The sequence below is a fragment of the Apis laboriosa genome, unplaced genomic scaffold, assembly GCF_014066325.1.
Source record: "Apis laboriosa isolate Shangri-la unplaced genomic scaffold, ASM1406632v1 scaffold38_cov145, whole genome shotgun sequence".
NCBI classification, from domain to species: Eukaryota; Metazoa; Arthropoda; class Insecta; order Hymenoptera; family Apidae; genus Apis; species Apis laboriosa.
The window spans coordinates 3269012-3296444 of record NW_025223092.1 but is presented as its reverse complement, the minus strand read 5'-3'; the positions used below and the strand labels follow the sequence as shown (position 1 = coordinate 3296444).

The following is a 27433-nucleotide window of genomic DNA, read 5'->3' as shown; positions in this document are numbered from 1 at the left end:
ATCCAAACTTTCTTTTAAATGAATGTTCTCGAAATACGGAATAATCGATCGAATAATACGAATAAATTAAAGAAATATATCTCTGCACATCCTCCACCACCGATACCTTCTTTCTTATCAACTGAACGTCGTCGAATTTAAGGATATGAATATGAATATGAGTCTGAACCAAAGATCGAAAAGAGCGAGTCAAGTGAAAAGAACGCGTGCAGACAGACCTATGCACTTCCGCTTTGTGCATAGACTCAAAGCCGCGTGTAGTACATGGGAGAAATGGTGGTGGAAGTTTACGTGCACCTTGTAAACAGCATATTTTCTGACTCACTAAATGTAACGCGACGCTTGTATTTAGAATTCAGGATGCGGCCTTCTACCATCCTTCCACCACCCTTTTTTCGATCCCCTTTCCACGATGCATCGAATTACCCTGAGTTGAAACGGGGAGGAGAAGTCCTCCCAGAGGGAGGATCGGGAAGATCGAGACCCACGTACGAGACGCCTCGAGATAAAATTTGCAAGGTATTGGCCGGCCATGCTGTGGATACCTATTTGTGTATTGTAGTGTTTGGACTTCCTTGATTACGATTATGCGTTAATGGATTGTTATGTGAATTTTTTAAATAAGAATTATGTGAAGAATTGTGCACACGATAGATATTAATTTTCGAAATGAATGTTATGTGTATATATTCGTTTATATGGGGTGATAAGATATTCGTCTGGAGAGTTGATTCTAGAGATGAAGAGAATTAATTAATTTATAAGAGAAATAATGTTATTATTATTATATTTATTATATTATATGTTTGGAATGTATTCAGATTCACAAAAAACCATTCAACTTTAATAAACAGCAAGTCAATATCTATACTTTAAATCCGATGATCAAGTCAAACTAATAATTGATTTCCTAGACAATCTAATATTTCATAGACAACAAAGATTCCGTATATACTTATCTCTTATATTACTATCTCTTACTGCTGTATTACGGCAGTTAATAGAGAATCTCGATTATAGATACATATTGCGATAGAAGGAGAAAAAGGAAAAAGATAAAAGCGGGAAAGCGTTCGTCTAAATCGTATTGCCAGGCACGTTAGCAAGTATTTCCAGTATTCACGGAAGGAACGATCGTAGCGAAGAAGAAAAGTACTTTAGCGTGTTGTAATCTGAAACTGTGGAAATGAAAGCGTTGTGGGGATGGGCCTTTATGATACGGCAGAGGAGCTTCTGCAGTCATCAAGCATGGCCGCCGTTTGTCGTTTTCACATGAGGAAAAATGCGCGCACGAGCACGTGGATACCGCTCGAGAAAATCCATTTCCTTCGTTTCTTTGAATAAAGAAATAAAAAGTTTGTGTTTCAAGTTTTAATCGGCCGAAAAAAATGAAAAGTATTCCAAATGGGGAATATTCTCGATATTCTCGAAGATATTCTCGGATTAAACACTGACTTGATGAAACAATATCGTACTCTTCGAAATGAAAAGAAATCCATAGAAATCTGTCAACTGTTAAAATACTTATTTATTGAATAAAAAAGTGGAAGAGTTTCGACTTCTAGTTTTCATTAATCAATAGGGCAACCTATCTCGTTCGCATGCTCTTCAGGTTAAACAATTTCGGCGGAATTGTGTCTCATCCATCCATAAAGTTTCCAGATCCAGTTTCTAGCTGAACTGAAGAGACCTCCCAGATAACAGTCTGTTCATAGAGGGTGTCGTCGTTGTCGTCGTCGTCGTCGTCGTCGTCGTCGTCATAGATGCGGCGAAACGAGACTTCTACCTTCTTTCGTCCCACGTGCAACTTCCGCCCAGAAAAAAAAAACTCAAGTTCGTGTAGGTGGCGACCGAATGGAAGGCAGCTTCTGAAGATTGCAAAGGCAATTTCCGCCGACAATGTGGTCCACTTTATTCCACGCATGGTGCGTACCCTCACTCTCGCCACTCGAGGGTCGAGAGGCAGAAAGACGAAGGGAGTTCAGCCTCTTTTATTTTTCGGATATGCCCTTCGTCCTGCAAAAGAGGAGCCTCTTGTGCTGCCAAGGAAAGGGATCGAGGGGATTGAAGAGGTCGAATGGGGAATAAGAAAAAGAAGTGACGTGTGTTAAACGAGTCACGTTGTTTTAAGGGGTAGTTTTTGCATCGTTTTTGTAGTTTTTTGTAAATTTTAAAAATATTTTTTTAAACCTAAAAAAGAAATCGGATTTTTTAATTTAAAGTTGGTCGAAAATATATGTGATTCAATATCTTTTGGAATTGATCTCTATCGTTCTGTCAAACGTTTATTTCAATACTCGGATATCTGTTTATTTTATGTTCAATGATAAATAAGAGTTTTGAATGATATCTCCTCGATTTAAAGGTTTTTTCTGATTTCCTCTCTTCCTTTCTCTCCCTTTCATTTTAACGATAATAATCTCAATTACTAATCTCAATTTATATGATGATAAATAATTTTTTTTTTGCTATGAATGAAATTAATGGGTTGTAAAGTTTTATGATTAATTAATTAACGAAAGATTTGCAAAAACAATTATTAAAAATTTTGTTAGATATTAAAAATTTTCTTCCTATTGTTCCTTTTAGATTTATTATATTTAAAGCTTCAATTTTACTTTTAATTAATCGTATATTTTATCATCATGGAATTTTATCAATATAACATATTTCTGTCTTCAAATTTTTTAAATTTCTTTCAATTCGTAATATCCCAAGTTTTACAATATACTATTTTTGCAATAGTTTTACAATAAATTATAATGATAACTCTGGAATTAATCGAATCCTACAAAATGAATATTTCCTATTAGATTTCACTTACATTTGTACTGTATACATATTAAATTTCAAATTAAAATTCTTTTCTTTTTTATAAATATCTTTAATGTGGTACAATCTCATATCATCACCATACGAATCCTGTACAGATTCGTTAAATTTTCAATTCCTATGAGAACAATAATTAACATTCAAAAAAAAAAAAAAAAAAGATTGGTGGTCAAGCTTTAAGGACCTTATTTGAAATTAATGCACACAATTTTCAATCAACTGTGTTATCCATTTGCCATTTATTCGCAAAAATCTTCTCCGTCCGTTTTCTTAGTCGGATTTTGTCAGTCGACACGACATTTCAAAATAGATACTAGGCCTCGTTTATGCAATACCTGTCATTTGTAAAAAATATAGATAAGTATATATAATTATAGTACTTGCAATTGTGGTATAATCGTGTCGGGAATATTGAAACACATGCATAAGGGATACATGTCAGAGACAAGAGTCATAGTTTCTCGAGACACGGTGCTTTAGAGGAAAAAAAATATATAATACGAAAGTAACATATTAACAGAGTTGTAATAGTATTCGCGATTTTTAAAATTTATATAAATCTCGTATATATATCCGGGATATTTATATATATCCTGTTTGATAAAAAAAATTAAATATCTTCTATGCTGTCTAAAAATTTAAATATAAAAACAATATGCGATGATATTAATTGTTTAGAGGAAAAAAATAAAATATGTATAGATATGTATAGATATATTTACAATATTTACAATATTAAATAAAAATTGGATCAAATGGATTTTATTAAAATTTTTAATTGAAAGATTAGGTAAAAAATAACAGAACAAGATGTTCAGTAATGTAGATGAAAGAGAATATTGGAAGAAAAACAGAAATAGAGTGAAAATGTGAAAATCAGCACCATCTTTAGAATGCTCCAGAATTTAAAGGTATAATATAAATAAGGAGAACTAATAATAAGAAAAGAATAAATATAAAATAAGAATTATCTATCAGCGCTATCTTTTGAGTGCTAATAACATCTCTTTTAAGGTAGAAGAGTAAAATTGTTGATCAGCGCCATCTCTTGAGTATGAAATATATTTCTTTTAAACAAAGTAGAACAAGAACTGAATATGATCGCCATCTTTTATATGTTTTTAAAAAAATGTTTTTTGGAATCAAGAGATGGCGCTAATTATTAATTTTTTACTCTATTTTCATCTTTTTTCTATTATTTCCTTTCCTTCTTTATAGTAATTATTCCTTTCCTTCATATATTCTACAGTAACGGAAATGGCGTTTATTTCGCAATTTTTAATCTATTTTTATTTTTCTTCTATTATTCGCTTTTCTATGTTTGATTCTTGAAATGATGTGATCAGAAACGAAGTACAAGATATTGAAAACAATTATTTTTTTTTTTTTCAAAATTATATCTAAATTTTTAATGTAAAAAAATATAGGTAATATATTTTTTACTTTATAATGTATCTTTAGAATAATTTCATGAAATATAATATATAATATATTTATATATAATTTATAATATATAATATATAATATATTTAAAAATGTAAAAATTAAAAATATTCATTCATTATCGATTCAATGTAGTTAATGAACCCGTAAAAAAATCAACAGTTTTTTTCTTTACAATATGTACAAAAATATATGAATTACAAATAAAATATAGTTTTGAAAAAAAAATAATGAAACATATAAATTACAAATATTATAAATACAATTTTAAATATACAAAACTAAATTTTTAAATAAAATAGAATATAGAATAGAACTATGTATGTGTGTGTGTGCGCGCGCGCGTTACATTTATGTAAGGGTTTTATGTATCTTCTAATAAATTATTATTAAATTTGAAATATCTAATTCTATTTTAATAAAACATGTATAACAAACAAAAGTTCAGTTTAATTAGCTTTTTATATAAGAAAAATATAAATACTTTATTATATATACAATATACAATATAATAAATATAATTATATATAAAATATAATTTTATAAATAGAAAAGTATTTTTTCTGTTACCTAAAATAATATGTTCGTCGATATCTTTGTACATCTCTTTTATATTCTTATATTTATCTAATATTTTAATTAATATAATTGCACTTCCTATTATCTTTAATATATATATATATATATATATATATATATATAATAAAATATTATTAATAAAAAAATATCGTATGAATATTATTTCTTAGATTATTATAAATTTTTTTTCATTATTTATCCATTTTTATTAGAAAAGTATATTTTTAAATAATAATATTAAAAATTTGAACATTTTCTTATTATTTTTATTATTCTTTATTTCTCACATATTCTTCAATATATTTTTTGAAAGCAGATGATAATTTTATTGTCTTTTCCATATGTTCAAATAAAACTGTTAATATTTCACATATTTTTTTTTGTGTTTGTTCGTTATTACTAAGAAGTTCTGAACTAAATTGTATCAAACTTTCTTTTATATAGCACCATATAAAATGAACTGCATCTGATAAATATTTTGAACAAAATTGAGATTTTGTTATTAAAGTAAAAGATATTTGAAATATTAGAATAAAAATATTTGGAGCATTATTCATATATTTTATATCATTTAAAATATCATTAAATTCAGATTCATAATCTTCTCTATTATTATCATCTAAAAACACATTTTTTAATAAAGTTAAAAGCAAATCTTTTAATATGAAGAACATATCTTTGCTACTATTATTTTCTTTATTAAATGAAAACTTCTTCTCACTTGAAAATTGATCATCCTTAATTAATATTTCTACAAATCTCATTGGATCTAAGAAACGAATGCCGCAAATTATCAATTTCCCATCTTCAAAACATATAGTGCTTTTTTGAATGGGAATATTACTCAAATTATTTTTTAATTGTAAATCTATCTTTCTATTGACATAACGTATTACTTCAGCATTTTCGGATATTATATCTGTATTGTTTGCAGCAGCATTACGTTTTGTACGATTAAATTGTTTACGAAGATGTTTAGAACGTAATGTAGATCTATATTCATCTAAAATTTTACCTTGAGTAGATTTAATGAGATCTTCTGCAAACTGTAAATTTATAACTGAATTACCAAAGAATAATAAATGAGTTGACAGAGATACCACATCTAATATATGAATTTGACCTTCTTCTTGATATTTTTGATACATACAATATGCCTGATATCCTACACCAAAACTATTAATACCTAAATTACTTAAAACTAATGCATTGTATGCAACTTTAACTGCATTGCTTATATCACTACCATTTTTTATAAGTTTAGTAAGAATAATATTTCCACTATTGCTTATTAAACCAATTGAACCACCAACTATAGTTAACCATGAACAAAAGGAATCCCTATTTGTTAATCCTATACTTTGTTCATGAGAACTTCTATCTATTAAATTCTGTATTGATCTACCAGCTGCCCATATACCACTTATACTAGAAGTTACTGTTGCACCTGTAATTGTAATAATTATTATGATCTTATTTATTTTGTTATAATTGTTATATTTTAAAACAGCAAAAATTATTTTGTGTATTATATTGTCATATTTTAAAATAGCAAAAATTAGTTTTGAAACAATATAATTTTTATATTTATATTTATATAATTTTTATATTGTATTATATTATTGTATATTTTTTTTAGTTATACGTAATTTTATCTAACTTACCTACTACAACCATTCCAATAGGTGTAAAAATAGATGCTACACCCAAACAAAGTCCACATGTGCCAAATAGCGTAGAAGTTATATCTCCATATTTAAAAATGGTTGCTTGTGTACTACATGCAGGTGAATCCAAAATTTCCAACCATACTGTTGAATATTCTTCAGTAATTTCATAACTTGGATCAGGATGATAGAATCCATCTTTTGGAAGAACCATTGTACATTGTGGTAAAGTATTTTTTTCTATATAATCTATCCAACTTTTATATACTCTACCATTTTGGTCAATATACCATGTTTCTTCTTTTGTACAAGTTTCACTTAAATATTTTATTTTAAAAATTGGTGTTGAATATATCTGTATTTTATCTTCCACTCCAGAATCAGTTACTTTTTCTTGTTTTGAATTAGATACTTCAGTCACATTATTTTTAATATTATTTTTAGTACAAAATGATATATTGTAAATTATTCCATAATATATTGAGTCTACCTCTATACATCCTTTACCATGTGTACATATTTGCTCATAAACAATATTTATAATTTTTTCTGCATCAGATTTGTAACAAAGGGTTTCAGTAATATCCTTTATTTGTTTCTTTTCTCCTATTTTTTCATCTTCAATGTATACATTTTTATTTTCTTCATTCTCTGATGGGAGACCAAAAAGTGCATATGCAATATTTTGTTTTAAATATTTATATTCATTTATAGTATATTTTGTCCATTCTGGTAAAAGTTCATAATATTCTTGTTGTTGTAATTTTGCAATTTTTAACATTTCATTCTATAAAAATATAAAATACAGTTAATTACAATTATAATTAATTAGGATGCAAAGAAAAAAATTAAAATTTCATTTATATATAATAATTGATATTTACCCAATCAGCATCTTGATCAGCAATTGACATTTTATTTTTTTATTTAAGTATAAAATTTTTCCAAAATTATTTAAAAATTTTTTTACCTATAAATATTCATAATACAGTAATAGATTTAATTAAAATATATTAAAATAAGAGAACCATTTTTATAATTTCTCAAATATTATTTTTCTTTTATATTTTATACTTTTTATGAAAAAAAAAATAAAACAAACTGAATGAATATTTACCTTTTAATTATTTAATAACAAAAATATTATATTAATGCACTTATTAAATTGCACAGTATTAAATTATTGGAATAATACTATATTTATCAATCAAACACTATATTAAGAATGAATAATAAATGCACAGCCATATAAATATATAGTCCTCTGTGAATAATGGTAATCTTTCTGGGATTCCCATATATTTTTAAAATTTTATATATATATATATATACACATTATTTAATCAGATATTGCGTTGCAAAAATTTCACATTATAAAAATAGAATAAAAAACTTAGTGATACAGCTAGCCAATTTGAAAACTAAAATTCCTCTAAAAATTAGTTAATTAATAATTGTTAAATAGCAAATATAAATATATTCACACTTTTTATATATAGAAATCAAATATGAAAATTTCTATATTTTTTTTAACAACGGAACTTTTACACTGCTATTTTTATAATTCTTAATTTAAATTAAGAATTTGAACTTTCAACAATAATTTTGTATTTGACAATTTTTAATTTTTGTAATAAGAACATGAAGTGATTATAAATATTATAATTAGAAAAATAAACCTCTTGAAAAAAATAAATTTACCTTGCACAAGCGTAAAATAATCTTGAAAATAAAAAAAATAAAAAATATGAAAAACTTATTGTCTTTATCTCGAATGTGTTTTAGTTAGTCAACTTAAAAAAATAAAATTTATCTATATATTATTAACAAATTTCTTTTTACATATGATATTCATTGTAATACTAAAAATAAAATTTCCTCAAAAACAATATGATTTATATTTATATATATGATTATTGAATATATGATTTATATTTATATATGTAATATTTTATATATAATATATAAATATTATATATTTAAACTTGCCATTAGACAGCATGCGCATACGATTATTTATTAAAATAATTATAAATATATCTTTTCTATTTGATATCTTACTATTTAAAATAAAAATAAATAGCAATATAAAATAATGTAAAATAAAATAAATAATAAATATAAAGTATTTTATATAAAAACAGCGAAATATCTTTTAATAAAAAATATTATGAAAAAAATATTTTTACGAAAATTATTTGATATGTATAAAGATATATTATGAACATTTTTTTTGTAGATGATCACAAAGCAATTATATAAAAATAAAATTAATGGAATCATATAATTTTTAATGCACTCGATTCAAATTTCATAAACTAGTTGATCATTATTTTCTATAAAAAAATATTAAGCTATTTAAGTTTTGATTCGAAAATTTACTAGTCTAGGAAATATTATAATATGAAGTTTGTAATACTTATTATATAAAAGACAAGAAGAGCAGTAGAGTACCGCTTGATGTTTTCCATATACAATAAATTTTATATACAACAAATTTCTAATTATAATATAATAGATTATTTTAAACTAATAATTTTTCAACATAAATAGTTTAATATTTTTTTTGTTTAAAATAATAAACTGCATCAATTAATGTATTAATAAAGAAATTATATGATTTTATTAAAAAAATTAAGATTAATCTTTACATAACATTTCTGCATTCATTTAAATATAATAAAAAAAAATATATAATATATGTTTTTATATTAAATAATTTTTGTATATGAATATTTTTTATGCATTTTTCTTTAAAAGATTAAAAGATATTTTATTTTAAATAAAACATCTTGTATGAAATAATATGAATGCATCATATATAAAAAAATTAGAAATATTGAAAAGTTTTATAATAAATGAAACTGTTAATCTAAAGAGGAAACTTTAATATTGTAAAAGTAAATATTAACGAAAAGTTATTTTATAATAAATTTATTATGCAATTATATTTTTAAAAATAATCATTAATTATAAAAATCATAATTATACAAAATTTAGTATATTATATTTTATAATATAAAAATTTATAATTGTAAAAGATAATTTAGAATTATCAAAAATAAATTGCAATCAAATTTAAATGAAGAAAAAAATAAAAATTAAATTTATTTTATTTATATGATAATTTAATAATATTATAAGTAATATTTTATATCTTCAATTTTTTTTAATGCATAAATAAAAAAATACTTTCATTGCTATAAAAATTATATATATATTATATTATTAATTATATTAATTTTTAATTAATTATTATTAATTTTATATATTTATATTTCAATATTATATAATCAAGCTTTGTTTTTTACATGATATATTTACGTAAAATGGTAGAAATATAAGCGCCTGTTACAATAATAAAATAAAAATGAGATTATAAGATTATAGATTTTATAAGATCATATAAGATAATAGATTTTTTTAGCATCGATATTATTTAATTTTTTATTTAACATTTTTACTCAGAATTTTATCAGAAATTTTTTTATATTATATTTATTGTAATTAAAAAAAATTAGTTATTTTCATTAATTAATTTATATTCATAAAATATTTATAAAAATATAAAATTTTCGTATATAAAATTCTCTAATCTTAAATTTCTATAATATAGTTCATCCATGTTCGTAATACTGGATCTCTAAACACTGTGCTTGTGCGCCAACTAGCGACAAGAATCAACACTACTTTTTCTGCCGAATCGATATTCTGCTCAAATATTGACTTCGCGATTGTGCGTGGTGTCGCAAGCGAGTCGTGCAGTAGACGGCGATGCTCTTTTAAAAAGCGAGTTCTTGCGAGTGATAAGTCAAGTGCTGTCGATTGAAGAATTGGTAATCGGAATATCCTGGAAACAGGAAATAAAGAAGATGTTACTAGCGGCTAGTGCTGTGTTTTTTGGATTGACCCTCGGTCTCTCCCACGCGAGTAACTCAGCACTCGAGTCGACACCGAGCTCTTTCAACAATCATGGAGGTGATTTCATTTCTCTTTTCTCATGCCCTACATTCATTTAATTTCCTTAATTATTGTTTCTTTTTTCTAAAAAATTGCGCGTAGCAAATTAATTTTATATCTTTTATCGAATTACACATCACTTAATTATATATCGTTTATCGAATAGTAACTCGCAGGTGCAATTGTTCTTTCGAAAGCACCTGCAGTCACTGAAACTGTTATGGCGAATTCATTGACTTGTTCCGATCGGTGTTACGATAGATGTATAAAATTGCATCGGATAAGAAATGATATTACAAATAAAACTTTGGTAAATATGAGCGAATTATATGTTATGATTGCGCTTATGATAGGATTAGTCATGCTTTACGATAACAAAAGAGATGTGAATCAGATTAGATTTACTCGCGTCGAAAACTTGGACTCTATTAAAAGTTACAAGAATGAAGTGACATTTTATGACGCTATCAGATATATATCGCTAGAAATTTCATGTTATTTTCTAATTTTTTTAAATGATATAATATTTTGAGATAAGATTAATTACTAAATATTTATATAAAAAATGAATTATAAAAAATTCGCAAATGAACTATTTTTTTTAATATTGGAAATCATCTTGATATATATGATATATATATGTATTTTTTTATATTTAATTAAATATTATTTATGATTTTACTATTTATAAATATATATTAATATATTATTTTATCTAAGTTTCTTAAAAATATTTTATTTTCTACATTATAATTAGCATTTGTATGAAAATAATTGTTAAAGAATTTTCCAATATATAATTACGAATTATATTTTATATATTAATTTTTATAAGATAAAAAATATATATATATATAAAAAAAATATATAAAATTATAAATTTAATTAATTAATATAAGTTATATTATTAATATAATATTTATATTTTGTATCATCATAAGCAAAATTATTTTAATTATTTTAATGTATTATAAAATAATCATTGTGACACAAAGTATTGCTTCAAGATTCAACGTTACAATGATTGTAATATATATACTACTATATTATATATAATAATTATACTATATAATTATATAAACTTATATATATAATAATTATATATAAACTACTTTTTTTTATTGATATTTAAAATATTTTGCATAACAATGCAAAGTATGAATGAACTATGTGTGATAGTGTTCGATAAAGCATTATGGTTTACATATATCTATATGTATACCTATGTTTTTCTTTTTTATGTCTTTTTCTTTAATCAATTTCGATGTGTTTTGATTTATAATCACGTCTATATTCGATAATAACTAAAAATTCGACCAGTTTCGTCTGTATCTCAAATTATGTGATATATCTCGCTTTTATAAAGATTGTTTTTCAATTCAAAGCAGAATAAAATCTCATTTGAAATAAAATTGAATCAAAACGTTTTTCGAAACGGACAACGATGAATCGAACGTTTGTATTGATTTATCTCGACTTATATGTAATAACTTCAATCGATAATAACAATTTTATTATTGATCATTGTTCAGTTTGAAGAAAAATTTTAGATATAATAATTTACAATGTATATTTATATATCTATATAACTATTTAATTACGAATATATTTAATATATGATTATATAATTTTTTTTATTTTTTTTTCGATATTTTGAAATTATTTTCGATAATTTGAAAAAAAAAATATTTTTAACAAAAATTAGTTAGCATATAATTAGTAATAAAATATAAAATTAAAAAATAATTAAAATACATTTTTTAATAAATTAGGTCGTCTGTATATTTTTAAATAATTTAATTCAGATAAATTAATTTTTTTATCTGCTATGAATATTAATTATATTAACATTATAATTTTATTATATTTAAAGAATATATTTTCTCTAATTACAATTTTATGTTAAGAAATTCAAAATTTCTTTTCAAAGAGGGCGCATGATTGAATTTAAAATATCTTGGAAACTTTAGAAGTTTCTTAACTATATCAAATTTAGCTGTTGTAAAAGCTTTTCAAATAAAGTTAATTCATAAATTAAATTTCATAGAATTCTTTCTTTGATTTTCGTACCAATTGATTATATTGGATTATTATTATATGCTGAAAATCTATATTGCATTATATATTAATTGAAAATTATTTTACAAGTTTAGAAGAAAAAATAAAGTTTTAAAACAAATATCATTTGTTTCTTTAGAATTTTATGAAAATATAAAATTTATAAATATTAAATTTATAAATTCAATTAAATGATTAATCAAAATAACTTTCCAAAGAAATAATATATTAATCAAATATTATTTTATCGCAAAATATCTTATAAACATCACTCAGATTGAAGGTTCTTTCATTTGAAAGATTCTAGTCTCAATGGCAAGGTGCAAAGTGTCAAACTTTCTAGAAAGCAGTAGTGAACGGAGTTTCGTTCAATTTAAGACTTTACCAAGGACTAATATGAAACGTTACCGATTTTGATGGAACTTTACAAGTAGATGGAAGTAACGAAAGATATTAGAAACTCATATTTATGAAATATTTTGAGAAAGAACTTCTCTTTAACTTCCTGTTTCTCTTAAACAAAATAATAGAAATATCAATAATTTCGTATACTTCCTTGATTTTAGGATAATTTTCTTAACATTTTTTTTTCTATCGTTATATTCTATTTATTATTTTATTTAATTTTTACTTAATTTATTTTTTTTTTATTCAGATGTAGTCATTCTAGTATATTTTGTATTTAAAAATTTCGATTCTTTAATTTTTTTTTCGACTGTTTATACTATTTATTAACAAATAAATGGTTTGAAAATTTTCACACAAAATTTTGTATTGTTGTCTATACTTTGTTAAAGTTTGAAGATAAAAGTTTTTAGAATGATGCTCCAAACTTTTCCTTGGAACTACACTTAACTTTATCAATAGTTTAATGCCATCTTGATATAAGGTACATTCTTTTATCAGATATCAGAAATTGCTACGATTATCATCATATATTTTATATTATTCGTGTTTCTTGAATTATTAATCATTAATCGTATATTTGTAATAAAGTTTATATTTTGGATTGAAATTAATATTACTTTTTAAAATTTTATTAAACTATTTTATTATATTTGTAATATCATCTAAATGAATCATTTTGTTTTTATAAAGAATATTTTATTAATTAATTTGTAATTTCTATTTGTTTTTATATTTTTAAATTAACATTAATTTCTTAATATTTTATTTTTTTGTATAAATAAAATCAATGAAATTTTTTTAATCAATTTTACAAAATACGAACAAAGTAAAACAAAAATATCTATAATATGTAATATAAAAAAATAATATAAATATAAAACAAAAAATAACATTTATATCAATTTATTGATCGATTAAATTATGATTGAATTAAATTAATTTAATAAATATTTTTTTAAATAGCATTTATGAATAACTGATACAAATTAATTTACAAGAATCATCGGAAATTATATGAACATACGTGTATCCTGTAAACTTTTAAATTCAATTTTCTTAGAAATGGAGTTTCGGTATGGATTAATTTTGTTCTAGATTTTTAATTTAATTCTTTTCAACAATTATTATTGAATAATCCACGTTATGTAATTTACTTTCAGCATTGAATTAAGAAAACGACTCGCAACATAGTTGGAACAACCACATGAAATATCTCTGGCGATGAGCGCATTAACTATTGCTTTTAGTCTGAAATAGAAGAACATCAGTATCGGAATATAATAGTCAGGAATTGTTGTTTGACAATGTAAATGATGTCGAACTTATCGGTTGTCAATGGACTACATATTCTCACGATTGGATCATTCTTTAATTCAATTTCATTGAAATACTTTCTATTCGTATAATCGATAATATTGAACTATGAAATAGATCTTCATTGTATCTTTGTCATAATGTGTTGAGGTACTAAGAACAAATAAAAAAAAAGAAAAAAAAAAAAGATACTATTTGAAACAGAAAATGATTAAATAATTCTTGTTGAAAATGAAATGAATAAATCAAATTGTTTTGTGATCATTTCTATTTTAAGAAAAATCGATCTCATTATATTATAACCAATATAATCATAATACTCAAATTTAGAAAATTAAGAAAATTAAATATACATATATATTTATTGCTTCGTTTAAAAACTTTTTCTTTTTAAACAAAACAATTATGCATGGAATTTTGAAGCACATATTTGACATTTTAGTAATTCACGATCTGACTTTTACCATGCAAATCAATATCATGGTTCCATCAAAGGCCCGAATCGAAAAATCGTCAGACCTCGTTTGGCTTTTCGAACGTTCTCATTCAACTATCTCTAAAAATAAAGAATTCAGGTTACATTCAACTTAAACTCTCAGTAAAAGTCATTTATTCCGATCGTTTCTAACTAAAACGTAAAAGTAAATATTATTTCATCATTAACTCTATTTAATAAAGATAAAAAAAAAAAGAGCATTAAGATATAAGGAACATGGATCAAAGATTTTTCAAATCATTAAAGGAAGAAAAATAAAACGAATTATAAAATGTTACCATTAATTAATATTCAAGAAATATTTAATGACTTACTTATTAAAACATGATGATTATTATTCTCATTGATACTAACAAGATGGGAATATTCAGATAGAATATCATGAACATGAACATTCACGATTCTCTTAATGTCTACACAATAATTTAAAATTATCTACACGATTCTTTTTTAAATTAATTTGAAATTTTACATTATTCGAATATCAAGATCTCTCTCCACTACGCCACGAAGCTTCCGGTCTATTTTTGTAAACTCTTATTTCTCTTTTGGATAACTTTATTATCAATTAACAATTCTAAGGGATTAAATTGGGAAATTAAATCACAAATGTGATATTTTTACTTTGAAGAAAAAAGAAACTATACTTAGATAATTCATTTAATTTTTACGAAGATATAGAACATTAATATGTAATTCTTTCTAGGATTAATCTAGTATAAATTAATCTAGATATCACAGAAATGAAAAAATTATTTTTTAAAAAAAATCTATAAAATAAATTTGAATTTTTGACTGAAATATTAAATTAAAATTTTTTAATTATTTAATAAATTTAAATATTTAGGATTACATATATTATTTATATAATAATTTTTATATTTTATAATAATCATGAATAACATTTGTAAAAATATATTTTTTAGAAATAAAATTTCTAGAAGAAAAAATTTTGTTCGAAATTATAATCTTGTTATAGGTCAGTATCATAATTAAAATATTTAATTATCAATCATAATAATGATAAAATATTTACTTTTCAAACTTGTAATCCATTTAAGATTAGAATGAATACTTAATTATTAATTCCATTAATTATTTAATCAAAATTTTCTTCATTTTAAAATTTGAATTTTGCCTTTTATTTATATAATGATATGATTCATTAATACTTTAATGCAATTGAAATATTTAAGTAGATACCAGTCGCGATTATGATTAATGATTTAAATTCGTGTTAAATCGATACAGATAATCACGATTAATAACTAAATTAGTTATTTTATCTTCATTATTCAAATCGTTTTTATCGAAATATTAAATATTTTATTCTGGTCTCTAATATCAATCAGCTTTCGATAAAGATATTAATTTAATAAAATATATATTTGTACCATATTGAAGTTTGATTAAATTTTGATTAAAAATGAATAATAAATTTAAATTAACGAATCAATATCTATTTATAATCATTCATTTTTTTATTTAAAAATCAATTGATTTCCAATGCTTTAGTTAGATTGTATCAAAATTTCTTTTTCATACAACGAAGCTTAAAATAATTTAAAACATTGAAAATATATGTTAAAAAAGTTTAAAGCAATAATAATATCATCCATTTTTCTCTTTTTATTTATTTTTTATTTTTTGTTTCAACAAAAATAATAAATACACAATGATATAATGTTTTCATAAAAAAAAATATAATTTAAGGTCTATATACAATAACATATTATTTGCATTCAAATCTAACTCTTTTATTCTATATTTTATAAAATTGAAATCATAGTATGTGTGTAAATTTTATTAAAATTGAATCAAAGAATTCAATAAATTTAAGATCATATTTCTTTTAATTCCATCCGTTTTCTTTTCAATATAATTTTTATTTTTTCTTAATTATATCAATATTCAAAGAAAGAAAACAATTTAAATTTTTTTCTGAATGATTATAAAATAGATAAATGCAATTCTACTATTTCAAAATATCACAATATAAAATCATTACATGATATAAAATCATTACATAATAAAATGTATCTTAAAAAATAATAATTTGTTTTGAAATATTCAAATTATTCTTTTATTTTATTTATGTTAAGTGCTAAACTAGATCTTGCTTGTATTCTTCAGCTCCCCGATTGGATTTGGATAGTCCAGAAAGTGGATACCACGGCTTGGTGAAGGAAAATGAAACTTTGGTCGAGGTCACACCACAAATACGAGCTATAGGTGCTAAAGTCTGCTCCTTCCGTATCGCGAACAAACACCATGGTGAAGCGCCCTTCGAGATTGTTTTGAAAGAGAAAGGAATGGCAGAACTGAGGGCGCTGCGAGTTCTGAACTGCGAGAAACGGCGTAATTACAAGTTTGATATCGAAGCTGTTGGCTGCAATGGATCATTATCGGAAAAGTACGAATTGTGCATTAAATAAATTTAAACATCTTACAAATGTAATTCATTTTAGCTTTTGTTATAACACTTGCAAATGCATGTATTCTATAATATTTTTTAAATGATTTTCGATAAAAAATAATAATACTTATATTTAGCAATTGAATCGATACTAATACTATCGATATTCAAGCGATTTGATATTAAAGTATATAATAGAAGGTCAATACGTATTAAAATTTTAGATATTTAGAATCATCCTTTCGATATTCATACGAATTCTAAAGCGATGTATCGAATCAAAAACCATTCGATATCTTACGAAAGTATCGATATTCATTTAATGTTTTAAGAAAATATCGATATCGTTTTATACTTTACGATTTCGATATTTATTCGATACCTTAACTTTCATTTCAAAACGTTATAATGAAAAGTAGATATTGACATAACTTGATAAAATAGAGAAACAAATTCAATGTGTCGATTAACAACGGTAATATGTATTTTGATCTTAATTATAATGTTTAGAAATAAAAACTAAGATATCGAATAGATATCAAAATATTCATAAAATATTAAATGATTGTTGAATGAATGATTTAGAATGATTTCTAAAATATCGATATTGAATCGATTTTTTTACACTGATATTAATACATTACTATCGATTCTACCATTATTTATTAATAATAGAAATTTATTATTTTTCAGTGTTAGTCGAAGATAGTACCTGCAATTATATTCTTATTTTTATTTCATATAACACACGTGTAATTGTCTCAATACTTGCTTCTTATATCACAGAGAAGAGCATCAGATTATATTTACTGATTTAATTATTATCGCTTGGCAATAGTATCCTTAGATAGCATAATAAATTAGAATTACGAAGTTAATTTTTTTAACTATAAAAAAGGATTTAGATTTCTGCAATATTGCATTCGAACAAATTAGATCATGGAAACAAAAATACATTATTTTTTCAATTTCTTATCTCTGATAAGAAGTTATACTCATGTAACTATAAAATCTGAGATTATAAATATTGATAATCATAAATTTTATCATTTATAAATAATTATAATATTTATGATAAGAAATATGATTTCTTGTTTCTCTTTTTCGTTTTTTCTAAAATTCAAGAATTCAAGAATCAATTTAAAGGAAATAATATAAAATTATTTTAAATTTATTATTATTTATTATACATATTTTATTTTTATTATTTTAGTGCCACGGTGCATATTACTGTAGTGGATGTGAATGAATATGCACCACAGTTTCTACAACCGGCCTATGTCAGTACCGTAGACGAAGGACGCCTATACGAAGAAGTTGTTCGTGTCGAGGCATCCGATAGAGATTGCACCCCAAAATTCGGTGATGTATGCAAGTATGAAATTTTGACAGCTGATCAACCATTCATCATCGACAATGAAGGAGCGATACGCAACACTGAGCCATTGGATTACGAGCGATCTCACAATTACATCTTAAGCGTGGTAGCGTACGATTGTGGTATGAAGCAATCCGCACCAGCTATGGTCACCGTTAAAGTCAATCGTGTTTGCGCGCCTGGCTGGAGAGGAATTCCAGAAAGAGTTGATTATGCCGCTGGCGTAGGTTCTCAACCTTTGCTTCCTTCCGCCAGGCTAGATCTTTGCGATGCTCCCTGTATATTACGTAATGTTCGAGCCACTTTAACTCTTGCCACGGACCATATAGGGAAAGGTTGTGATCGTGATACTTACGGTGTGCGCAGCCAACGTAAGTTATGCGGTGCATCTCGCGATAGCGTAGATTTATTGCCAACACCTGGGCCTACTACTTCCTGGACGGCATCTTTGTCTCGAGACGAAGGCAGAGAAGCGGACGAAATTTTTGAGTTCGATGGGGTAGATTCAGCTGCTATTGTACCTAATGATGTGCTTGAGCATACTCTAGCACAGAAATTTACGATTGGAGTTTGGGTGAAACATCGACCTCGTCCTAGACAAGACCCTCATGTTAAAGAGCATATTTTGTGCGCTGCCGATGATCACAGTAAGTTTTCTCAAAATATATTTGATCATTCTATAAATAATATTAGAAATAAAGATTAGAAATAAACATCTGTAGATAATCAATTGATATTTTCACTACATAGAATTGTTTATCATTTTTATATTAAATTTCTCATAGCATTATTACCGTAACAAATTCTGTTTTTAATTCCATTCTTATTATCGAAAAGCATTACTTATCGAATGATTTCTTTCTCATAGCACTATTACCGTAACAAATTCTGTTTTTAATTCCATTCTTATTATCGAAAAGCATTACTTATCGAATGATTTAATATATTATTATATATTTCATACTCATAAAACAATTGATTTTTTAATTTGCAGAAATGAATAGACATCATTATGCCCTGTTTATTAGAAACTGCAGACTGATTTTACTACTTAGACGCGATTTCTCAGAGGGTGATCCTAATATCTTCCGGCCTGCCGAATGGCGTTGGAAACTAAGTCAAGTATGCGATGATAAATGGCATCATTATGCCGTTCAAGTCGAATTTCCCCATGTGACCTTATTCGTTGATGGAGAAGAGTGGCACACGGATGAGAAGAATCCTGAAGTTATCGATGATTGGCCACTGCACCCTGCGAAAGGTGTCAACACGACACTCGTTGTTGGCGCATGCTGGCAAGGTTCCGACAATAAGACGAAACATCATTTCCGTGGCTATCTGGCTGGATTATCAGTACTAGTTGGACGGACCGAGAAACCAGACGTGTTGTCCTGTTTGCGCCGTTGCCAGGAAGGTATTCACGTGCCATCAATGGATTTGCTCCAACCAGGGACCCAATTGCTCACCAATTCCGACCTAACAGAGGTACGAATCGATGGAGATAACCGTACTAATGTTGAAACGCTTCTCCGTCGCATAGGTTATTCCAATTCGAGACGATTCCCTACTCCAGGCCGTCGTAACTTCCGTTTAGAAACCACGATCGTCTGCGAAGGTAGTGAAAATAATCCCCTCCCGGTACCAACCGTTCAATCATACGTTACAGTTCTACCACCGCCCCGTCCCGGTATTACTGTCAACGGTACTGGCTACGTGGCCAGAGAATACGCAGATTTTCGCCTAGGTGTACGTGTATTTCCAGACACTCGTGTCACTGCCGGCTCTGCTGCCAGATTAGATGCATGCGCGGTCAGTGTTTATCCAAGTCTCAATCCTGATCATGAAAGTTTAGGTTTACCAGGCGATGCTCTGCGTAGATTCCGTTCTATTACCGCGCGTGTAGATCGGGATGGTGTTGTTCTCTCAGGCGCTGACACACCTTATAATTATCAGCAATTAATACGTCTTATAATGTATACAAATCGCAAGCCAGCTTATTATCTCGATCGTGTATTTAAATTAACTTGTTCCGAGCTTAGCGGCCGTTTTGCAAGCAACGAATACGTACAAACACTTGCCGTTATTCATCCAAAAGAGAAAACTACTGTTCTTCCTCATTCTACTCCTGACGAACCACCGATTGCAAGAATTTTGGAACCAGCACCTGGACATGCGCAATTGTCTCCTCATCATGCAGATTTACCCGAAGAGTACGCAACAGCTGCGCTTCGTGAAGGAAATAGAAGCATCGGAGGTGCGACTAGCAGTCATGCAGTTACGATTGTTGCAGTTGCCTGCATCTGCTTCTTGATTTTAATGGCAGTGGTAGGAGCCGCAAGAGTTAGAGGAGCTGCGAAAAGACGACCATCCGCTGGAGATGAATTAGCTGCTGAAACTGAAATGGCTTGGGACGATTCTGCACTTGCTATCACCGTGAATCCAATGGAAAGGCTCACAGAACATGATCCTCATCATCAAAGTCAGAGAGATGAGGATGTGGATGATTCAGGAAGTTCAGACTCGGAAGATGGATCGTACAGAGATGATGATTTAGACAGTTCTGATTGCGAAAATGATTGCGAGATAAATAATGGACGACATCGCCGTCACACTTCACCTCACGATTTGGAATGGGATCATCGTGATGTCTAAATTATTATCCCTCTGCATTCATCCCCTTTCTTCATATGGTAATTAAGCGGAGTACTAACTTATATTGTTTTTCATTTAATCCCTTTCAAATAATAATTATTGTTTCTTTTTTAATGACGCTTCGTAATACATTGCAGAATGTACGTTGTTCTAAAGCGAGCTCTGATTATATGAATTATACTTAAACTATTTTCATAATATTCATGAATTGAAACTTTTTGGAACTTCGATGCGTCTTTTGAAGAACATATTAACATTTTCGGTAATTAATCCGATATTCCTATGAATAAATACGAAAGCGTCGTATTATATCCGTCCCCATAGATGAATGACATATTGGTGATTGTAAAATGTTAATAATTAGTAGTTAGTACTCTCCTTAAAAGCCAACAAAATTTGTAAGAGAGTGCGGGACGCTTTATTGAATAGTTAAAACACTTTTTATCTACAACATGCCATAATGTTGATAGATGAAAAATACACGTGGAAGATACTTAAGTTTACTGGGAAGTTCTCGGTAAATATTGGAAGCAATTAATTTATATTTGACTCATTATTATTAATTATTATTATTATAATTATAATTATTATTATTATCATTATTATTATTATTATTATTATTATTATTATTATAATTATTATTATTATTACTATTATTATCATTATTATTTTTATTATTAATAGTAATAGGATGAGGGAACTTTTTATACTCTTAATTATCTTCTCCTCCTTTTATTCTATTTTATTCTATTTTATTCTATTCCACTATTACCTGTTACAAATATTTACTAACGCTGATTATTATATATTGCTATTATATATTTGAATATAATTTCCTTTGATACACAGGACAGCCCGATAACGTAATCTGACTGTTATCTAATTGAATATGTATATTTTACTCTTTTTTATCTATAACTAAACATTTTAACTCGACATTTGATCTCATAAGTATATATATATCTATATTTTTTTCATAACAATCAAGTCTTTCATATTCGACTAAAATAAGTATTTAAAAAATTGTATATGCCCATTTTATTATTAGTATGCTATCAATGAAAATAAACAATAAAAAAGTAATATATATATACACATATATATTTCTAATCTGTAGCACGTAAAATCGGGCTGAGCCTAGGCCATCGTATAATACTTGCCCAATTTTCCACTTTATTTTTAAGTAAAAAGGAAAAAAAAGGAAAACCTCTAATATAATTTGCACAATGTTCCTTCCTAATCAATCTACAAAAAAAAAAAAAAACTCTTAGCTCTTAGTAAGGACATTGCCGCGCATCTTATGATAGTGCTTCACCATTAAGTACGGTATAATATCATATCCGTATACATGTGTGCGCATGCATATAGATTTGTATGCAAGTTCATTGCGTATACAGACTGTATGGAGTACATGTGTATGTGCATGAAAAAGAAAAAAAGAGAAAATAAAAAAAAAACATGTGTACTTACATATACATACAGCGTCCGATCATTATTCTGTGGTGAGGAGCGCGCCTCCGTTTATACAATGGAGTCAATTTATTTATTGAAAAATAATGCGCAGCAATTCGACCAGCGAAGGATATCGTTTGTTATTTTTTTAAAGGATTATCGTGCAATCGTACTCGTTTCATAGAGAAACTGATTTTTATGTGCCTTTACGCGACTAGTATGTTGAATTCTACTCTATATTTTAATAGCGAACACTCAAACTGATTTCCTATCAGTATCTATCGCATGTTAGGCGTACCACTCGAGGAACATCTCGAATGCAAACTGCTCTACTGTTGTTGTATTTTAAAACATTAACTATTATAACGGCATAGGTATTAAGGGACAGATGCGTAAGAAAAATGTCGCACGTTCGTTGATACATGAACTACTTGCATGTTCATTAAAAAAAGAAAAGCGGGATGTGTCATACCATATATTAAGTGAAAATGTGTATTCTATTGTTTTGTATTAAAAGGGAAATATGTATTTCTAGGTGAGCAAATGTAGTTCACTGTATCATTCGAATGTATGCCTCGTACGTGCAATGATCCGCAGGGTATTAATTATCGACGAATGATCTCGTAAATAACTGCGCATTGATACTCGCTACGAAGTAATGAGAGGATTTTGTGTATGTATCTATGTATTTAGAATTATACCGACCGATTGAATATTTAGTATTGAAAGTTTGTGTACGGATATCTATATTCATAGAAACTATATGAACAATTTATTTTTCCAACGAGCATATCATATCATTTTTATAAGAAATTTGTCAAAAGTTTAAAAACTTTTCGTAAAGGGCTCCTATATAGCAACTCGTTATCGTGACGTTACTTGCCATAATCGTGATTCGTTTCTATCATCTTTATTTATAAAAAAAAGAAAATTTCTTTTTTTTTTTTCATTTTCATTTTACTTTTCTTTTAATTATGTTAAGATAAAGAATAAGTGCGTTATTTATATACATTTTCTTTCCATTTGATCGAGGAAGAACAAAATGGCGCGATTAAATATTCGAAGTGTAATAAAAGAAACAAAAAAAAAAATAAAAAATAATAATGATCGCTAAAAGTGAAGGAAACAATGTTATGCTGCTATTTATTTTATTTAATTCTTTTTTTTTTTTTATAACAGCGCACATGCGACACACGTGTATGCGCATTTCAAATTTTCTCTGTAAGTTTCCACGTGAATAATCGAATTAATCATAATATTGAAAAATTTATAAATCTCTCATCTAATTTACAATTTTAGTTTGTAGTTATTGCAAATGCAATTCAATTATTTCTGAGTGTATAAATTTAAATAGTATAATATTCGGGAAATAATTATGTTTAACAATTATATATGAATTTCTCTTTTTATGGGGCTATAAATTCTTTACATACATATACATATATATATCGGGGATCATAGAATTTATCATGAGTCGTAAGAGAAAAAAAAAAAAAAAAAGAAAAAGAAAAAGAAATTTGATTGACCGATTCCTTCTTCGATCGCACAACACACTCCTTCACAGACCCTTTCTTGAGTCTTTTACACAGCATAAGTATAAAATTTAACAACTGCACAAAGAATTAAAATGCTGACTTTCTCAACATTAGAAACGCGAGAATTTAAATCGCAATGTATTCTGTACTGGAAGTCAACGAAGAATATCCGTCGACAACTGGAGTACAGAAAGGGAGCATTTTTTTTGTTATCCGGTCTAACGAGCCATTTGGAGCAAGATGATATGTATATGTATATCAAAAAGACTCGTTTCTCGGCTGCTAGCGAAAAAATATTCATAAGAGAGAACGACACCATTGCAACCTAACTAGGTGTACACACGCCTGTTCTAAAGATGTACTTAATTATATTAATTGTATGGAGAAAAAAAAAGAGAAAAAATGGAACTACGCAGAACAAAACCAACTAGATGATACTATTATAATATATATTATACATAAAAATATATCTAAGCTGTTTGCAAATAATGATTTAAGAGATGAAAGGAGGAAAAAAAGAAAGAAAAAAAGATGGTATGAATTTGTAATGTACTATTGTATTTTGTAGGCAGCTAGTGTACGTATACATATGCACATGTATCCGTGTATGTATGTTTACGTATATAAATATACATACTCTTTGACATTTACACGTACCATTCGCCTAAATAGTCTACAGAATATTTTCAATTTTCGGTCCAAGCTGAAACAATTCAGGGGTATATTGTTCGCGATTATAAGAATTACTATGATTCTTAGAAAACCGCGAATTTCTGTTCCTGAATGCAAAACGCTTGATCCGAATTTGTTAGAGCACTTGGGCGCACGACAGATACGCAATAGTATGCTCTCGCCTCTAATTCGTATATAAATGTTAAGTACCCTTTGATGCAAGAAAAGGCCACAGAAATTACGTGCGTAGGTACGTGTCTGTCACGTAATTCAAAAGTCATTTCAAAAGAAAAAAAAGAGATAAAATACTATCAATCCTACGGTAACGTTGTAATGAATTAAATAATCAACTATACCGACTATATAGCTAGGCCGTAAGCGAAATGTTACGGACCGACTAAATTCCCTCCCGTCGCAGATTGATTGTGTGTTAACTAATAAGGTTAAGTAACGATATAGTACCATTAAGGAATTTAATTATTAATACTGATACTATCTGTACGCTAAGCACAGTTTCAAAGTCATTAAGTGATGTGAAATATGGAAAAAGATGAAGAAAAGATTGTAACACAAGTTTTGATTTAAACGTGTGACACACTGAGTTATTCAGCGGGTCTGCACGTGACGCACAGAAATGTCAAATTACCTTGTTATCCTGTAATTGAGAATCGTTCGACAAGAGAAATATTAGCAATAGTATCATACACAGAGAAACATACACTTACATATTAACGTACATACACTTCATACACATTCATATACACATATACACACATAAGCGCGGCCGCATATACACGCTGCACAGGCTAGGAAAATGAAATACTATCTATAACGACATATTATAAATAATATTAAGACGTCAACTGTATTTGTTTAATAAAGATGTACATTCGAAAAGTAAAGGGACTAACTTTATAGCTTATAGGACGCATTAATTATATACATATTTGCTTTAAAAATGTATATTTTATTTTATATATCCTTATATTAATAACATGATTCATATTCATAATATAATCACATTTAATAATTACTTTATTGCACAGTGTGATAGAATGAAAAACATCAAGAAACAAATTTCAATGTAGTTATATATACAATATTATAAAATAATTATTAAAATTTGCATATAAAATATTTAAAAAATATAATATATTTTAATGTGTCCTACAAGCTGAAAGATAGTTAATATTAATTTATTCCCTCTTCATTTTTAGTAAATAAAAATCTTTATTTAATAGCATTTATTAACTTATGATTTATTACATATTTTTCATTTAAATATTTACATATATATCAAAATTTTTTGTGTTTAAAACAAATTATTTTATTGAATAAAACAATTGATATGTGTATCTATAGATAATATAATCTATAGATAATAAATTCAATCATTTTTATAATATATTTGCATTGTTGAATACTTTCATTATATTTTTTGATTATTAATTTTTACAAACATTTTTATTCTATATTTTTTAAGTTAAAAATTTAATAAAATAAAGACATATTTTTTATAAATATCAGAATTCTTTATTTTTTTTAAATATAAGTATATATATATTATTAAATTAAAATCATTTTCAACATTAACAGCATTAATTATATATGTATATAAATGCTGTCATATTATGCCATTTTTTTAAAAATTTTCATTAAATAATTTTTTCTTAATTTGTTTTCATGCACTTAATACATATTAGATATTTACAATTAAATACGATACATAAAATGTAAATAAACATTTTTCGCAATTATATAAATAATGATTTACAATGTTTGAATGTATGAGATTTTATCTGAATTATTATAATACTATTATTCTGTTTTAAAATAATTTTTTAACATTTTAGCTTATATTATTAATTTTTAGCTTAATATTTCAAAATTAAACATTATTTGATAATGTTTTTTTTATAATTTTTTAAAAACAGATGTTACAATAAAAAATATGAATTTTTTTTTTTTTATTAAAATCATTAAACAACCATTTAACTCTATCTTTCTATGGAAAACTTTATTAATATATTTATGTGTTAATATCGGAAATATTTTTTTAGCGTGAATATTCAACTGGAAACTATAACAAATAATATTTATTTATATATTTTGTGAATAGTATAAAATATTTATACTTAAGTTTCATTCTTATTTATAGTGAATGCTCCAGTTGAATATTTAGACATTTTTATTCAATACTATTTAAATACTTAAATAATAATATTTATATTGTTGTTATAAAATAATAAATTGCAACACCAGTCTTAATAATGCATATTTTTACGAGATTAAAGCCAATTTTACTGTACAATGAAAGGATTAACTGCTTATTATTTATGATTTATACAAAAAATAATCTTATTAGGCTTATGCATGTGCATATTCAAAAGATTTTAAAATATTTCAAAATTATTTTAATTAAATTTCATTAAATTTAACTAATGTTCATTTTGAACGATGAATTATTTGGAAAATATTAATACAATTAAATAAAATAGTAAAGAAAAGAGATATGTACTATAACATTCCAAATATAAAATGATTGTATTATTTTAGGCTAATCTCTATTTT

General features: G+C 26.0%; 2 protein-coding genes across 2 annotated transcripts; one reads left to right on the top strand and one right to left on the bottom strand.

Annotated features, from left to right (window-relative positions):
- Window positions 1-5128: 5128 nt before the first annotated feature.
- On the bottom strand, window positions 5129-7826 carry LOC122715532 (the record flags this gene model as incomplete). Its single annotated transcript, XM_043937801.1, has 4 exons — window positions 7639-7826; window positions 7406-7491; window positions 6519-7308; window positions 5129-6301 (listed from the first exon to the last, which is right to left on the bottom strand). Coding segments are annotated over exons 2-4 (1993 nt in total), but the record flags the coding sequence as incomplete, so codon positions are not given.
- A 2350-nt stretch (window positions 7827-10176) lies between these two features.
- On the top strand, window positions 10177-25759 carry LOC122715522 (calsyntenin-1). Its single transcript, XM_043937777.1, has 4 exons — window positions 10177-10499; window positions 16891-17170; window positions 18387-19198; window positions 19546-25759. Exons 1-4 carry the CDS (start codon window positions 10394-10396, stop codon window positions 21201-21203), a joined length of 2856 nt encoding a protein of 951 aa, XP_043793712.1. The 5' UTR covers window positions 10177-10393; the 3' UTR covers window positions 21204-25759.
- The last annotated feature ends 1674 nt before the right edge of the window (window positions 25760-27433 follow it).

What these genes read in the sequence shown, in the direction of transcription:
- LOC122715522 (XM_043937777.1), top strand. Translation starts at nt 10,394, where the DNA reads ATGTTACTAGCGGCTAGTGCTGTGTTTTTTGGATTGACCCTCGGTCTC. An exon ending in AATGGATCATTATCGGAAAA is followed by an intron (nt 17,171 to 18,386) that starts GTACGAATTGTG and finishes TTATTATTTTAG; the next exon opens with TGCCACGGTGCATATTACTG. An exon ending in GTGCGCTGCCGATGATCACA is followed by an intron (nt 19,199 to 19,545) that starts GTAAGTTTTCTC and finishes TTTAATTTGCAG; the next exon opens with AAATGAATAGACATCATTAT.